General features: G+C 38.8%; 1 protein-coding gene across 4 annotated transcripts in view; it reads left to right on the top strand.

Annotated features, from left to right (window-relative positions):
• PHKA1 (phosphorylase kinase regulatory subunit alpha 1) overlaps positions 1 to 16,929 on the top strand; it is a 137,145-nt gene that overhangs the window by 74,773 nt on the left and 45,443 nt on the right. For all 4 annotated transcript variants that reach the window (XM_057537816.1, XM_057537815.1, XM_057537814.1 and 1 more), the window contains 2 exons: positions 13,052 to 13,161; positions 14,217 to 14,361. In XM_057537816.1, coding sequence (XP_057393799.1) covers positions 13,052 to 13,161; positions 14,217 to 14,361 — 255 coding nt within the window. The remainder of the gene's footprint in view (positions 1 to 13,051; positions 13,162 to 14,216; positions 14,362 to 16,929) is intronic.

Genomic DNA, 16,929 nt, shown 5'->3' with positions numbered 1-16,929 from the left:
GTTGGGATTGTCTAGAGTGACCTTAACTCACTTAAATATGGCAAAAGCATTGTTTGAGAAAAGGATGGTAGAGGATGACAAACCTGTGGTACCTGGGTGTCTATGGAGTTATCCATAGTATGAAAAAGCAACTGAGCTGCTGTCTGTTGTAAGAGGTAAAAGTTACTTATGGAATTTGAAAATGTTAGATACAACTCCAAGAGAGTTGGCTCGAAGGATCCTCTGGCTACTTTTGGCCACAATGGCTAAAGTGAGGGGGGAAAGGTGCAGCCTGGGTGATGCCTTTGGTTTTTCTTTTCTCCTCCAGGCTGGAGGAGAAAGGGTCCAAACATTCCCAAAGGTGAACTTTGAATGGGCCAAAATGTTGAAAAGTTTGTGTTCCTTTTGTTCAAGTGGGAGGGAAAAAAAAGGTTAAATCACTTCCCAGTGCTAGAGCAAGGTTTTATTTTAAAAAAATCAGAGGGAGAAAAACACTCTAGCCACTGCTGCCATAGCCCTCTAGCCCCACTCCCACATTACAGCTGGCATCTCCCTGCAACTATAACATTAAGCTTGTAAATGCTGGATTTCCCACTCAAGGTTTGAGTAAACTTTCAATTAGGGGAAAAGGAGGAACTTTTAAAAATGGCTTTGTATTTTGTGGCTGTTGCATCTGGACGTATGATAAACATTGATGTAAAATGTTATATTCTTGTAGTCTCATAAAGCTAGAGGGATCATCTTGATCAGGAAAAGTTGCAAAAAAGAAAAAAGAGCATCACTGGGATACAATTACCTTGCTTTTTGCTGCCAGTGGGCAGATTGGAATCCAAACTCTTTGAGTATTGGAAATAAAACTAGTCTCCATAGCTAATGATTTTTGTTATCATGTTTTAACTCTTGGAGCTTCTGGAAAAAGGAAGACAACATGAAAAGAGAGGCAGTCTTCAGATGAAAATACACTTTTTGAGTTTAGAAAGCAGTTTTTAGTTGCTAATGAGCTTTCGTGAAACCAAACGTCTGACTCTTAAGAAGCTGATGATTTTTTCATCCTGATGTGTGTATTTTTGACTGGGTTAATTTGGACTGTAAGGCACAATAAGAAGAGCTTAGCAAAGTCTTACTTGTTATTTGAACTTGGACCTAGACCACGGTTGACCAGCCCTGCACCATCTCAGCTTTGATGCTCCCTAAGGAAAGCCACTAGCTTTTTTGGCATCCTAAATTCACAGATTCTGATTGCCTGGACCTGACTCTCAGCTGAAACCTGGTAAGGTCTGCTATAGACTGTTCCCACATCAGCACCAGATGTGCTGAACTGAAAGGAGGCACAGACTAAATGAACTCTAAACGAACTACGTGAACTTTAAATGAACTCAGACTTGGATTATTGCAGATTTGGATCACCCCTCTTGTGATCCTAAACTGTGAAACCGCCCCTGGTGCTGGCTGGACCATTTGGGTCAGTTGAGTTGCAGATGCCCACAGGAAAAGTCTTGTTCTCTGATGGGACCATCTGAAATTGATCCTCTCATTGGCTGTATATTTCTGATACAAAAGCTGATTGCATTCCTAACATGTGATTTCTGCAAAAGCTGCAAATTGGAGGAGGGCCTAGCATGAGGAATGTGACCCCCTCCCCCACTCCTGACAGATCAAACTCTTGATCCTTTCTGAGGCTGTGTCACTGCTGTTGATGATTGTGTATGACTTTCTAGATTAGTTGCAGCTTAAAATAGACTGATAGCCTGACTCTACTTATTTGCCCTTCCTCCTGATACATAAACCTTAGTAAGGCAGTGTGCTTATTAAACGTAACTGTCCCCATAAAGAGAGTGATCTTTTCTAGGCTGCTCACTGGATAAATGATCAAGATGAAAGGAGTGGGAAGTATGAAAACCCATTTTTTAAATATTTGAAAATTCAGGATTTCATCTTGACCAATTCCTGGACATGATATGTCTTTCTGATTAAGTTGTATAAAAATGTTTGCCTCTGAAAATGCTTTTAAACTTCTTACATACAAGTCTTCTAGACAAAAGGTGTGGATGAGAGGAGAGGATGGTTGTACAACTATAACAGCTAAATGGGACACACAGATTTTGTAACACTGGAGAAAAAACAAAACACCTGGGGAGGCATGAGTGAAGGGTGAGGGCATTAATGATCTTTGATTTTTAGGACTGCTTCTGGAAGCTTTCCCCTCCTCCCTAATAAAAGCACGTGTTGTCTTCCCTGCTGCTGAGAGAGTACTTTGAATTCAAACTGACTGCTGAGCCTAAGGTCAGATCTGACAGAGCTGACTCTGAGACAGCAGGTGGTGGCCCCAGCTCCTCCACCTTCCACTCAGCACCTCCACATGTCGTCTACACTTGGAAGGCAGATGAACTGGTGCTATGAACAAACAAAATTGTTTGGATCCAGCTGCCTTCAGGAAACACTCTCTTTGAAACCAAGTTCTGAACTGAATTTTTTGGACTGTATTGGAAACCCTAGGGTGGGAGGCCTCACGGTGGGAGGTCAGCCACATTAGGGATTCTGTTAGCCTAAACTACCTAATTAATGTATGTCCTGCTTGGGATGCCCTAACAATTGTAAACTTTTTTTTGACCAACGTACTGCATGTGCCCTCTGGAACTGTACTTGTCAGTGAGCCTTGACTATCATGGCACTGCCTCAGCCCTGGAAGGCATTCAGGTCAGCTTCAGTTTACTGAACAGGCTTGTGCTGTGCCTGGGTTGATGCCTCAAGCCAGGTTAAAAAATAAAGGGTTAATTATGGAAGCTTAAGGAGGAAGCCACCTGGTTTTGGAAGATACATGTTTATGATAATGGATTTCTTTTATCTGGCTCAATCTAAGACCCCTGAGGACAATACTGCAGGTTGGTCTCACTCTACTGTGTAGGGTCCTACTGACAAAGTCACCTTGGCCAAGAGCCAAGGGGGTGGGCTGTACAAAGAGTTCACACGGCAGGCCTGAGAATGTATCCTTAGAAAGGCCTGCTTGCAAGATTGGCCCTTGGCTGGCATCTAGGGACTTGGATTTTGAGAGGGTTTCACCATCCTCTGAATGATAAGGGTGGTTTACTGTGTCTAAACTGTGCAAACAGTATGGCTTATGCTGAACACCTGCTTTTCTTCTGAGAGTCTGGGATTTTGGTGCATGCTAGGCAGAGGGTGCCTATGTGACCATCCCCTATTAAAAACAAACACTGGGCACTGAGTCTCTAATGAGCTTCCTTGGTAGACATTTCATACATATTGTCACAATTTGATGCTGGAGGAATTAAGCATGTGCTGTGCAACTCCACTGGGAAGAGGAGTCTTGGAAGCATGTGCCTGGTTTCCTCTGGACTTTGCACCATGCACCATTTTTCTTTGCTGATTTTGCTTTGTATCCTTTTGCTGTAATAAACCTTAGCCATTAGTATAGCTCTATGTTGAGTCCTGTGAATCCTAGCGAATCACCAAACCTGGAGGTGATCTTTGGGACCTCTCAAACAACAAGAATGTTAATAGGAGCTTTATTTATAATAACAAAAAATTGGAGGAAAAATTCAAATGTCTGTCAACAAGTGGATGGATAAATAATTATACATTCATACACTGGAATATTATACAGCAATGAAAATGAATGAACTAATTCTATGTACAATAATATGGATGAATCTCATAGATATAATGTTGAGTGAAAGAAACCAGATACAAAAAAGTAGATACTGTATGATTCTATTAATATAAAGCTCAAAAATGGACAAATCATACTTACTTATGATGGTGAAAGTTTGAATGGTGGTTAACTTTGGGGCCTGTGGGACGTTAATACCTGGGAAGGGGCACAAAGGAGACTTCTGCAGTGCTGATAATGTTCCATATTTTGATTTAGGTTATGTGTTTGCTATGTAAAAATTCATCAAATTTTACATTTAAGATTCATTTACTTTATGTATATTATACTACAAGCAATTTTTTTAAAAACCTAGCATCCATTGATGGATGAAAAGATAAACAAAATGTGGTATATACATACAATGGAGTCGTATTCAGCCTAAAAAAAGAATAAAATTCTGACACATACTATAAAATGTATGAACCTTGAGACATTATGCTAAGTTGAGTAAGCCAGTCACAAAAGGATAAATATTGTATGACTCTACATATATTAGGTACCTAGAGTAAGCAAATTCATTGAGACAGAAAGAATGGTGATTGTCAGGGATTGGGAGGAGGGGAGCATGCGGAGTTATTGTTTAATGGGTACAGTTTCAGTTTGGGAAGATGAAAATTTTCTGAAGATGGGTGGGAGTAATAGTTGTACAACGTTACAAATGTGCTTAATGCCACTGAACAATTTAAAATGGTTAAAATGATCAATTTTATGTATATTTTACCATAATAAAAAAGAAACAAAATGGAGGGAACAGTGGATAAACCTGCTTATGATATCAGTCTCAGGTAAGGCGTGTGTTTTACAGAGTGGACACTGGAATATGGCCAAAGGCACTGACAGCTCTCTGGTTCTGTCCCTAAGATGGAAGCAACACTAAAAATGTGGCATATATGATAAGTATCATACTTAGGATAAAGAAAGGGCAAAAATGAAATCCCCAAGAAAAGTGTGTTCCAGCCCCCCCCAAAGAAGTAGTACTAATTCTGTCAGTACTGACATGAAAGGATATTTAATATACATTTTTGGGAAAAAGAGTTTGGTAACAATGTGTATAGTGTTATCCTATGTTATAAAAGGAGAAAATGTGTCTGAATAAATGAAATACTTCCTCATTGTAAGAGGCATTGTAAGATGTAATAATTGCCTTTTGAAAGACAGAAAGAAATTCAACTACATTTACCACAGACATCAATTGACAGGTATATTCTAATTTCAGAATGCTAAACTATAAAAAGAAGACATCTTATACTCAGGGAAATAAGGTGGATGTGTGTGAATGTGCACGTGTGTGTATACACATACATACGTATATACACACATAGACGATATTGAGACACATGATATATATATTCTATTTAAATTTTCATCAAAATTGTGCCTTACATTTGTAGCTGTCTGATAGTTCAAGTCTCCCCCCTTTTCACAGTTTTCAAAATAGCTCCTCTGCAAAGCAAATTTTACTGTAAGCTTCCACAAAATTTCCTATCAGACATAAGAATATTAAAATAACTTGACTGATTTGGATAAAATGTGTTTTCCCATTGAAAAAAATTTGTTAGTACTATGCTGTTGAAGGAGATCAAGATGCACTCTTTTTTCACTTTTCCAGTTTAGTATGCCATCTTTAAACTGATGAATTTTTTTTAACATCTTTATTAGAGTATAATTGCTTTACAATGGTGTGTTCGTTTCTGCTTTATAACAAAGTGAATCAGTTATACATATACATATGTTTCCATATCTCTTCTCTCTTGCATCTCCCTCCCTCCAACCCTCCCTATCCCACCCATCTAGGTGGTCACAAAGCACCGAGCTGATCTCCCTGTGCTATGTGGCTGCTTCCAACTAGCTATCCATTTTACATTTGATAGTGTATATATGTCCATGCCACTCTCTCACTTTGTCCCAGCTTACCCTTCCCCCTCCCCATATCCTCAAGTCCATTCTCTAGTAGGTCTGTGTCTTTATTCCCGTCTTGCCCCTAGGTTCTTCATGAACATTTTTTTTCTTAGACTCCATATATATGTGTTAGCATACTGTATTTGTTTTTCTCTTTCTGACTTACTTCACTCTGTATGACAGACTCTAAGTCCATCCACCTCACTACAAATAACTCAGTTTCGTTTCTTCTTATGGCTGAGTAATATTCCATTGTATATATGTGCCACATCTTCTTTATCCATTCATCTGTTGATGGACACTTAGGTTGCTTCCATGTCCTGGCTATTGTAAACAGAGCTGCAATGAATATTTTGGTACATGACTCTTTTTGAAATTTGGTTTTCTCAGGGTATATGCCCAGTACTGGGATTGCTGGGTCGTATGGTAGTTCTATTTTTAGTCTTTTAAGGAACCTCCATACTGTTCTCCATAGTGGCGGTATCAATGTACATTCCCACCAACAGTGCAAGAGGGTTCCCTTTTCTCCACAACCTCTCCAGCATTTATTGTTTGTAGATTTTTTGATGATGGCCATTCTGACCGGTGTGAGATGATATCTCATTGTAGTTTGATTTCCATTTCTCTAATGATTAATGCTGATCAGCATCCTTTCATATGTTTGTTGGCAATCTGTATATCTTCTTTGGATAAATGTCTATTTAGGTCTTCTGCCCATTTTTGGATTGGGTTGTTTGTTTTTTTGATATTGAGCTGCATGAGCTGCTTGTAAATTTTGGAGATTAATCCTTTCTCAGTTCTTCATTTGCAAGTATTTTCTCCCATTCTGAGGGTTGTCTTTTCGTCTTGTTTATAGTTTCCTTTGCTGTGCAAAGGCTTTTAAGCTTCATTAGGTCCCATTTGTTTATTTTTGTTTTTATTTCCATTTCTCTAGGAGCTGGGTCAAAAAGGATCTTGCTGTGATATATGTCATAGAGTGTTCTGCCTATGTTTTCCTCTAAGAGTTTGATAGTGTCTGGCCTTACATTTAGGTCTTTAATCCATTTTGAGTTTATTTTTGTGTATGGTGTTAGGGAGTGTTCTAATTTCATTCTTTTACATGTAGCTGTCAAGGTTTCCCAGCACAACTTATTGAAGAGACTGTCTTTTCTCCATTGTGTATTCTGGCCCCCTATATCAAAAAATAAGGTGATCATATATGCGTGGGTTTATCGCTGGGCTTCCTATCCTGTTCCATTGATCTATATTTCTGTTTTTGTGCCAGTACCATACTGTCTTGATTACTGTAGCCTTGGAGTATAGTCTGAAGTCAGGGAGCCTGATTCCTCCAGCTCCATTTTTCATTCTCAAGATTGCTTTTGTTATTCGGGGTCTTTTGTGTTTCCATACAAATTGTGAAATTTTTTGTTCTAGTTCTGTGAAAAATGCCAGTGGTAGTTTGATAGGGATTGCATTGAATCTGTAGATTGCTTTGGGTAGTAGAGTCATTTTCACAATGTTGATTCTTCTAATCCAAGAACACGGTATATCTCTCCATCTATTTGTATCATCTTTAATTTCTTTCATCAGTGTCTTATAATTTTCTGCATACAGGTCTTTTGTCTCCTTAGGTAGGTTTATTCCTAGGTATTTTATTCTCTTAGTTGCAATGGTAAATGAGAGTGTTTCCTTAATTTCACTTTCAGATTTTTCATCATTAGTATATAGGAATGCAAGAGATATCTGTGCATTAATTTTGTATCCTGCTACTTTACCAAATTTATTGATTAGCTCTAGTAGTTTTTTGGTAGCATCTTTAGGATTCTCTATGTATAGTATCATGTCATCTGCAAACAGTGACAGCTTTACTTCTTCTTTTCCGATTTGGATTCCTTTTATTTCTTTTTCTTCTCTGATTGCTGTGGCTAAAACTTCCAAAACTATGTTGAATAATAGTGGTGAGAGTGGGCAACCTTGTCTTGTTCCTGATCTTAGTGGAAATGGTTTTAGTTTTTCACCACTGAGGATGATCTTGGCTGTGGGTTTGTCACATATGGCCTTTATTATGTTGAGGGAAGTTCCCTCTATGCCTGCTTTCTGGAGGGTTTTTATCATAAATGGGTGTTGAATTTTGTCGAAAGCTTTTTCTGCATCTATTGAGATGATCATGGTTTTTCTCCTTCAGTTTGTTAATATGGTGTATCACATTGATTGATTTGTGTATGTTGAAGAATCTTTGCATTCCTGGGATAAACCCCACTTGATCATGCTATATGATCCTTTTGATGTGCTGTTGTATTCTGTTTGCTAGTATTTTGTTGAGGATTTTTGCATCTGTGTTCATCAGCAATATTGGCCTGTAGTTTTCTTTCTTTGTGACATCTTTGTCTGGTTTTGGTATCAGGGTGATGGTGGCCTCATAGAATGAGTTTGAGAGTGTTCCTCCCTCTGCTATATTTTGGAAGAGTTTGAGAAGGAGAGGTGTTAGCTCTTCTCTAAATGTTTCATAGAATTTGCCTGTGAATCCATCTGGTCCTGGGCTTTTGTTTGTTGGAAGGTTTTTTTTTAATTAATTAATTTATTTTTGGCTGTGTTGGGTCTTCGTTTCTTTGTGAGGGCCCTCTCTAGTTGTGGCAAGTGGGGGCCACTCTTCATCACGGTGCACAGGCCTCTCACAATCGCGGCCTCTCTTGTTGCGGAGCACAACCTCCAGACGCGCAGGCTCAGTAATTGTGGCTCACGGGCCTTGTTGCTCCGCGGCATGTGGGATCTTCCCAGACCAGGGCTCGAACCTGTGTCCCCTGCATTGGCAGGCAGACTCTCAACCACTGCGCCACCAGGGAAGCCCCTGTTGGAAGATTTTTAATCACAGTTTCAATTTCACTCTTGTGATTGGACTGTTCATATTTTCTATTTCTTCCTGGTTCAGTCTTGGAAGCTTGTGCATTTCTAGGAATTTGTCCATTTTTTCCAGGTTGTCCATTTTATTGGCATAGAGTTGCTTGTAGTAATCTCTCATGATCCCTTGTATTTCTGCAGTGTCAGTTGTTACTTCTCCTTTTGCATTTCTAATTCTATTGATTTGAGTCTTTTCCCTTTTTTTCTTGATGAGTCTGGTTAATGGTTTATCAATTTTGTTTATCTTCTCAAAGAACCAGCTTTTAGTCTTATTGATCTTTGCTATCGTTTCCTTCATTTCTTTTTCATTTATTTCTGATCTGATCTTTATGATTTCTTTCCTTCTGCTAACTTTGGTGGTTTTTTGTTCTTCTTCCTCTAATTGCTTTAGGTGTAATGTTAGGTTGCTTATTTGAGATGTTTCTTGTTTCTTAAAGTAAGATTGTATTGCTATAAACTTCCCTCTTAGAACTGCTTTTGCTGCATCCCATAGGTTTTGGGCCGTCGTGTCTCCATTGTCATTTGTTTCTAGGTATTTTTTGATTTCCCCTTTGATTTCTTCAGTGATCACTTCGTTATTAAGTAGTGTATTGTGTAGCCTCCATGTGTTTGTATTTTTTACAGATCTTTTCCTGTACTTGATATCTAGTCTCATAGCGTTGTGGTCGGAAAAGATACTTGATACGATTTCAATTTTCTTAAACTTACCAAGGCTTGATTTGTGACCCAAGATATGATCTCTCCTGGAGAAGTTCCATGAGCACTTGAGAAGAATGTGTATTCTGTTTTTTTGGATGGAATGTCCTGTAAATTTCAATTAAGTCCATCTTGTTTAATGTATCATTTAAAGCTTGTGTTTCCTTATTTATTTTCATTTTGGATGATCTGTCCATTGGTGAAATTGGGGTGTTCAAGTCCCCTACTATGATTGTGTTACTGTCGATTTCCCCTTTTATGGCTGTTAGTATTTGCCTTATGTATTGTGGTGCTCCTATGTTGGGTGCATAAATATTTACAATTGTTATATCTTCTTCTTGGATTGATCCCTTGACCATTATGTAGTGTCCTTCTTTGTCTCTTGTAATAGTCTTTGTTTTAAAGTCTATTTTGTATGATATGAGAATTGCTACTCCAGCTTTCTTTTGATTTCCATTTGCATGGAATAACTTTTTCCATCCCCTCACTTTCGGTCTGTATGTGTCCCTACGTCTGAATTGGGTCTCTTGTACACAGCATTTATACAGGTCTTGTTTTTATATCCATTCACCTAGTCTATGTCTTTTGGTTGGAGCATTTAATCTATTTATATTTAAGGTAATTATCGATATGTATGTTCCTATTACCATTTTCTTAATTATTTTGGGTTTATGCTTATAGGTCTTTTCCTTCTCTTGTGTTTCCTGCCTAGAGAAGTTCCTTTAGCATTTGTTGTAAAGCTGGTTTGTTGGTGCTGAATTCTCTTAGCTTTGCTTGTCTGTAAAGCTTTTAATTTCTCCGTCAAATCTGAATGAGATCCTTGCTGGGTAGAGTAATCTTGGTCGTAGATTTTTCTCTTTCATCACTTTAAATATGTCCTGCCACTCCCTTCTGGCTTGCAGAGTTTCTGCTGAAAGATCAGCTGTTAACCTTATGGGGATTCCCTTATGTGTTACTTGTTGTTTTTCCCTTGCTGCTTTTAATATTTTTTCTTTGTATTTAATTTTTGATACTTTGATTAATATGTGTCTTGGCGTGTTTCTCCTTGGATTTATCCTGTATGGGACTCTCTGTGCTTCCTGGACTTGATTAACTATTTCGTTTCCCATATTAGGGAAATTTTCAAATATAATCTCTTCAAATATTTTCTCAGACCCTTTCTTTTTCTCTTCTTCTTCTGGGACCCTATAATTCGAATGTTGGTGCATTTAGTATTGTCCCAGAGTTCTCTGAGACTGTCCTCAATTCTTTTCATTCTTTTTTCTTTATTTTGCTCTGCATTAGTTATTTCCACTATTTTATCTTCCAGGTCACTTATCCGTTCTTCCACCTCAGTTATTCTGCTATTGATCCCTTCTAGAGAATTTTTAATTTCATTTATTGTGTTGTTCATCTGTTTGTTTGCTCTTTAGTTCTTCTAGGTCCCAGTTAAACATTTCCTGTATTTATTCTATTTCCAAGATTTTGGATCCTCTTTACTATCATTATTCTGAATTCTTTTTCAGGTAGACTGCCTATTTCCTCTTCATTTGTTAGGTCTGGTGAGTTTTTTCCTTGCTCCTTCATCTGCTGTGTGTTTTTCTGTCTTCTCATTTTGCTTAACTTACTGTGTTTGGGGTCTCCTTTTCTCAGGCTGCAGGTTCGTAGTTCCCGTTTTTGGTGTCTGTCCCCAGTGGCTAAGGTTGGTTCAGTGGGTTGTGTAGGCTTCCTGGTGGAGGGGACTAGTGCCTATGTTCTGGTGGATGAGGCTGGATCTTGTCTTTCTGGTGGGCAGGTCCACATCTGGTGGTGTGTTTTTGGGTGTCTGTGTCCTTATTATGATTTTAGGCAGCCTGTCTGCTAATGGATGGGGTTGTGTTCCTGTCTTGCTACTTGTTTGGCATGGGGTGTCCAGCACTGTAGCTTGCTGGTCGTTGAATGAAGCTGGTTCTTGGAGTTGAGATGGAGATCTCTGGGAGATTTTCGCCATTTGATATTACATGGAGCTGGGAGGTCTCTTGTGGACCAGTGTCCTGAACTTGGCTCTTCCACCTCAGAGGCAGAGCCCTGATGCCTGTCTGGAGAACCAAGAGGCTTTCATCCACATGGCTCAGAATAAAAGGGAGGAAAAATAGAAAGAAAGAAAGAAGGTAAAATAAAATAAAGTTATTAAAGTACAAAATAAAAAATAATTAAGAAATTTTTTTAATTAATAATAAAAAAAAGAAACGGACAGACAGAACCGTATGACAAATGGTAATAGTTAAGCTATAAAGACAAAATCACACACAGAAGCATACACTTACACCCTCACAAAAAGAGAAAAAGGGAAAAATAAATATATATCTTTGCTCCCAAAGTCCACCTCCTCAGTTTGGGATGATTCATTGTCTATTCAGCTATTCCTCAGATGCAGGGTACATCAAGTTGATTGTGGAGATATAATCCTCTGCTCCTGAGGCTGCTGGGAGAAATTTCCCTTTCTCTTCTTTGTTCGCACAGCTCCCGGGGTTCAGCTTTGGATTTGGACCTGCCTTTGCATTTATGTCGCCTGAGGGCGTCTGTTCTTTGCTCAGACAGGACGGGGTTAAAGGAGCAGCTGATTTGGGGGCTCTGGCTCACTCAGGCAGGGGTGAGGGAGGGGTACGGATGCGGGGTGACCCGGCGGCGGCACAGGCTGGCGTGACATTGCAATAGCCTGAGGCGCGCCGTGTGTTCTCCCAGGGAAGTTTTCCCTGGGTCACGGGACCCTGGCAGTGGCGGGCTGCACAGGCTTCCGGGAAGGGAGGTGTGGATAGTGACCTGTGCTTGCACACAGGCTTCTTGGTGGCTGCAGCAGCAACCTTAACATCTCATGCCTGTCTCTGTGGTCCGCGCTGATAGCGGCTCGCGCCCCTCTCTGGAGCTCCTTTAAGCGACGCTCTTAATCCCCTCTCCTCACGCACCAGGAAATAGAGAGGCAAGAGAAAGTCTCTTGCCTCTTCGGCAGCTCCAGACCTTTTCCCGGGCTCCCTCCCGGCCAGCCATGGCACAGTAGCCCCTTCAGGCTGTGTTCACGCCGCCAACCCCAGTCCTCTCCCTGCAATCCGACCGAAGCCCAAGCCTCAGCTCCCAGCCCCGGCGGGTGAGCAGACAAGCCTCTCGGGCTGGTGAGTGCTGCTCGGCACCGATCCTCTGTGCGGGAATCTCTCTGCTTTGCCCTTCGCACCCCTGTTGTTGCGCTCTCCTCCGTGGTCCTGAAGCTCCCCCGCTCAGCCACCTGCAGTCTCTGCCCGTGAAGGGGCTTCCTAATGTGTGGAAACCTTTCCTCCTTCACAGCTCCCTCCCACTGGTGCAGGTCCCGTCTCTATTCTTTTGCTCTGTTTTTTCTTTTTTCTTTTACCCTACCCAGGTATATGGGGAGTTTCTTGCCTTTTGGGAGGTCTGACGTCTTCTGCCACTGTTCTGTAGGAGCTGTTCCACATGTAGATGTATTTCTGATGTACTTGTGGAGACAAAGGGGATCTCCACGTCTTACTCTTCTGCCATCTTGAAGCTCCTCTAAACTGATGAGGTTTTTGTTCAGCTTTGTTGAGGCGTAGTTTACCCTGAAAAGTTTGATAATCAGAATAGCTTTTGCACTTTTCATGGGCTTTAAGGAAATTCTGTGAATTTCCTTATGAATATTGATAATAACATTCTATCATTCATAGAACTATTAATTTTTATATGCATGTAGATGATTTAGCTTCTTTATAAGAGCATACGTTTCTTTAAGAACAGAGATAACTGCCTAGTCTTTCTCTTGGAAAGCCCCACAGTGCTTAGTATGGCCCTGTATATAACATGGACACTAATTTTGAGACACAGAGCTTAGTTTGTTCAATGAGGAAGTGTAAACTATTACAAAAATGTTTGCTGATAGGATTTGTGCACTAAAAATACCTTGACCATTTCTTAATTCTATATCAGGATGCAACAGCAGAATGAAACTCAGTGGAAGACCCTACAGACACATGGGAGTCCTTGGAACTTCAAAACTCTATGACATTCGGAAAACTATCTTTACCTTCACTCCACAGGTGGGTGGACTGAGCTTTAATGTGCATTGAGATGAATGGAAATAAAAGAGAAACACTATAGAAATAAAGCATTTAGTGGAGTTGGGACAAGTATCAGATTTTCATGGGACCTTGTATATATTAAGTTGCTCAATAAATAGAGTTGGCCAAAAAGTTCGTTCGGATTTTTCCATAAGATGTTATGGAAAAACCTGAACGAACTTTTTGACCAGCCCAATCTTTGTTGGGTTGGACTGAATTGATCTTGAAGCACAGAGCTATGCCAAGTGACTGTGGCTACCAAGAGTAGTCCTGGGTGTTGCAGAAACAGTGATTAAAGATTTTATATATGTTGGAGTACTTTTAAAAGTACTCTTTATTAAAGATTAAAAATAATACTGTATCCTTTATAAACAAAATATAGTCTTTTTTATTCAGCTACTGAATTAAGTGTTCTATTTGTTTTGGGGAAGGGCCCTTTTTACATGCCTAGAAACCTCTGATATCCTCTTCTAAACAAAAATGTCAGTACTGTTTTAGCCATGATTATACACTGTTTATTAGCCTGATGTTTATTACCCATATTATAATAGCAAGCCTTATTATATGTGTGTATAGGAGGATAAACTATTTTCTGGAAAGAAAGCTTAAGCTTTCTTTTGTCGTCTTACATCTGAAATAGTGCAACTGAGGTATAGATGAAAGAATAATGGACCATAGATTCTATCTCTGATTTTGCCATTTGCTAGTCATATAACTTTGCTAATCTACTCAGTGTCTCTTGGCCTTATTTTTTTGTCTATTAAAAAGGAGAAAAGCCCTCACTGGGTTGTTAGAATTAAATAAAATCATGTACTTGAAAACACTCTGTAAACTATAACACACTAAAAAGGTCCAGAACTACTATATGTACCAGTAAGCCACCAGATACTTTGGGAAGAATTAGGCATTAAATTTGCAGGTATTGTTGCCCCTGTGATATCTTATATACCCTTGTGTATATGTGAGCACTTTGAAATATTATTTGATAGTTGTGAGAGTAAATTATTCTGAACTGTTATTTTCCTTTTTCTCAGTTTATAGACCAGCAACAATTCTACCTGGCTCTGGACAACAAGATGATAGTGGAAATGCTTAGAACAGACCTCTCCTATCTCTGTAGCCGCTGGAGAATGACAGGCCAGCCCACCATCACCTTCCCCATCTCACACAGCATGCTTGGTAAGGACGTATGAGGCAAAGAACGAATGTATTTTTGAAATAAGTCATGTGGTTAGCCCCTCAAAATCATAGAGTCCCTGGAAAGCTACTTTTTGTCATTTGTTCTTTCAGTAGTTTTTTTAACCTCTTGTTTTGTGCCAGGCACTTTTCAAAGCACTGGGCATACATGGGGTGAATAAGGCAGATGAGGTTTCTACTCTCACGGAGCTTATGTTTTAGAATAAATATGTAACAAATAAACCAATACACAAGAATATTTCAGGTGGTTTGAGAACTATAATTCAAGAGATGTAATAGAATAACTTGTTTGGGGCTACTTCAGATAATTGGTTTCTAGGCCAATTTACAGAAACTTTATTAATACGATTCATTTTAAAGACAGTAATACTATATTCTGCATCTGTCTTACTCCAGTGGAGCATCAAGATTTTATAGGTAAGTTCCCAGACTTCTCTTTGCAAGGCTTGCCTAACTGAAGCAATAAAATCTAGCAGGGAAAAGTAAAAAGCCTTTCAGTTTATCTTGCCTTTATTAGCTGGGCTTCCTGACATTGCTTACTTGAAACTGAGTGAAAGGCTTTATTGTTCTCTCAGTTCCTGGAGGACTAGAGCCAATACTGAAGCACTGCTTCCTTTCTGTATCTCTGCTGTTGCTTCCAAAGGCCTGTTTGTACTACCAAAGTACATAGAATTCCTTTTCATTAGAGAAGAATCCTTTGTCATAAATCATTCAAAGTCCAGACAGACTGTTAGGGATTTTGGTCACATCTCTAAAGTGCTTCAAAAGCACAGGAGTTGAGGAAGTAGGGTAGTCTTTCTTCTTTTTGTCTTTCTTCTTTATTTAAAACAATTAACAAGTGCCCATTTAATAACTACTGTGTTCCCAGAACTGTCTTTAGAAAGTATAAAGTCTAATTGGAGAAACAAAGCTAATTCACAAAATTAATAGAAAACAATTCAAGACAGTATATAAAGAAGTACTAAACCATTAGATTAGTATTTTACAGTGACAGTGATCAAGTTGTCAAAGAAAATTTCTTGACTAGGTGGGACTTATCCAGGCTTTTTGGGATATGTAGTATTCATATGCGAGGAGAGAAGGAGGAAAGGTACTTTAAGTGAGGGAAAAAATACCATGGGTGAAGCCTTGAGGCAGGGATGCCCTTGACTTGTGAGTGGACAGTGAAGAGGCCAAGCTGAATAGAGTGGGCCTTTCATGTTGGAGTATAATTATCAACAAAATTGGATTAGTAAAATGGGGTCAGATTATGAAGACCTTGAAAATAAGCAGAGAAATTTAAAACAAATTGTCTCAGAAGTCTGAAGCTATTAAAAGTTTTTGAGCAAGGAGTGATATGATGAAAGTGATATTTAGGGAATATTGATTTAGTGACAGTATACACTGTAGTTAGAAGAATCTGATATCAAGGAAACTAATCCAAGTATGAGGTGATGAGAAGATACACTGGATTGGTGATAGTAAAAATTGAGTGGGAAAGAAGGATACAAGAGTCATTTTAAACACCACCTGCGAGTCAGGTGTTGGCTGACTAGATATGAGATATGAATCAAGATAATACCAACATTTAGAGAGACTAGGTAAATAATGCTGCCATTGATAAAAGCAGAGAAACTATAAAGGAAGATGCCAATTGTAAAGGGACATGTTGAGTTTGTAGTGACAAAGAGGTTTCAGAATTGAAATGCCTAATAGTTGGGATGAGATATACAGCCATAGCTTGGGAAGAAGAATAAAATTAAGATCTAGATTTAAGTCACAAAGTTTTGATACTTGGTACATGGTCACACAACAAAAAACAGAAGTATCAATAGCAATAATAACTGCAATGTTTATTGAGCATTTTCTCTGTGCCAGGCACTGAGCTAAGTACTTTCAGTGCATTATTTTGACATCTCTACAACAACCCTATTCAGGTAGGTACTATTAATAGCCCCCATTTTATAGATGAAGAAGGTGACTCATTGTATAGTCATAAAGCTAGTAAGCAACAGAATCAGGCCTCAAACCAGGTCTGTCAGTCTCCAAAACCTACATTACTAATAGCTGTGTATTTTTGTCAGGGAAAATTTTGTGCTGGTGAAATGAGAATGAACATATTAGTGATCACATTAAAATGTGAATTAGTTAAATTCTCATATTAAATACAGATTCCTAGGATAGGCAAAAGCAAAATCTAGCTAGATGCTACTTACAAAAGCTATCCCTAAAATAAAATTGTATGGAAAAACAGAAAATAAAGGAAGACATAAAGATATATCATGTAAATGCTAACAAAAAGAAAGCAATGATGGCAATATTAATATCAAAAATAGTAAATAGAATTCAAGGCACAAATCAGTAAATGGGATATAAAGGATATTTTATATTGATAAGAGTTATAGTACATGAAGATGGTGGAACATTTATAAATTTTTATCTACTGAAGAATATCAGTGAAATGCATAAAGCAGATATTTAGGAAAACTTAAGGACAATATGATAAATCCATTGTACAGTCATAGTGGGAAACTATAACATACCTCTATCATAATGTCACAGATCCATTAT

The sequence above is a fragment of the Balaenoptera acutorostrata genome, chromosome X (genome assembly GCF_949987535.1).
Source record: "Balaenoptera acutorostrata chromosome X, mBalAcu1.1, whole genome shotgun sequence".
Classification (NCBI taxonomy): domain Eukaryota; kingdom Metazoa; phylum Chordata; class Mammalia; order Artiodactyla; family Balaenopteridae; genus Balaenoptera; species Balaenoptera acutorostrata.
Note: the sequence above shows the minus strand (reverse complement) of the source record. Positions and strands in the feature narration are given on the sequence as shown.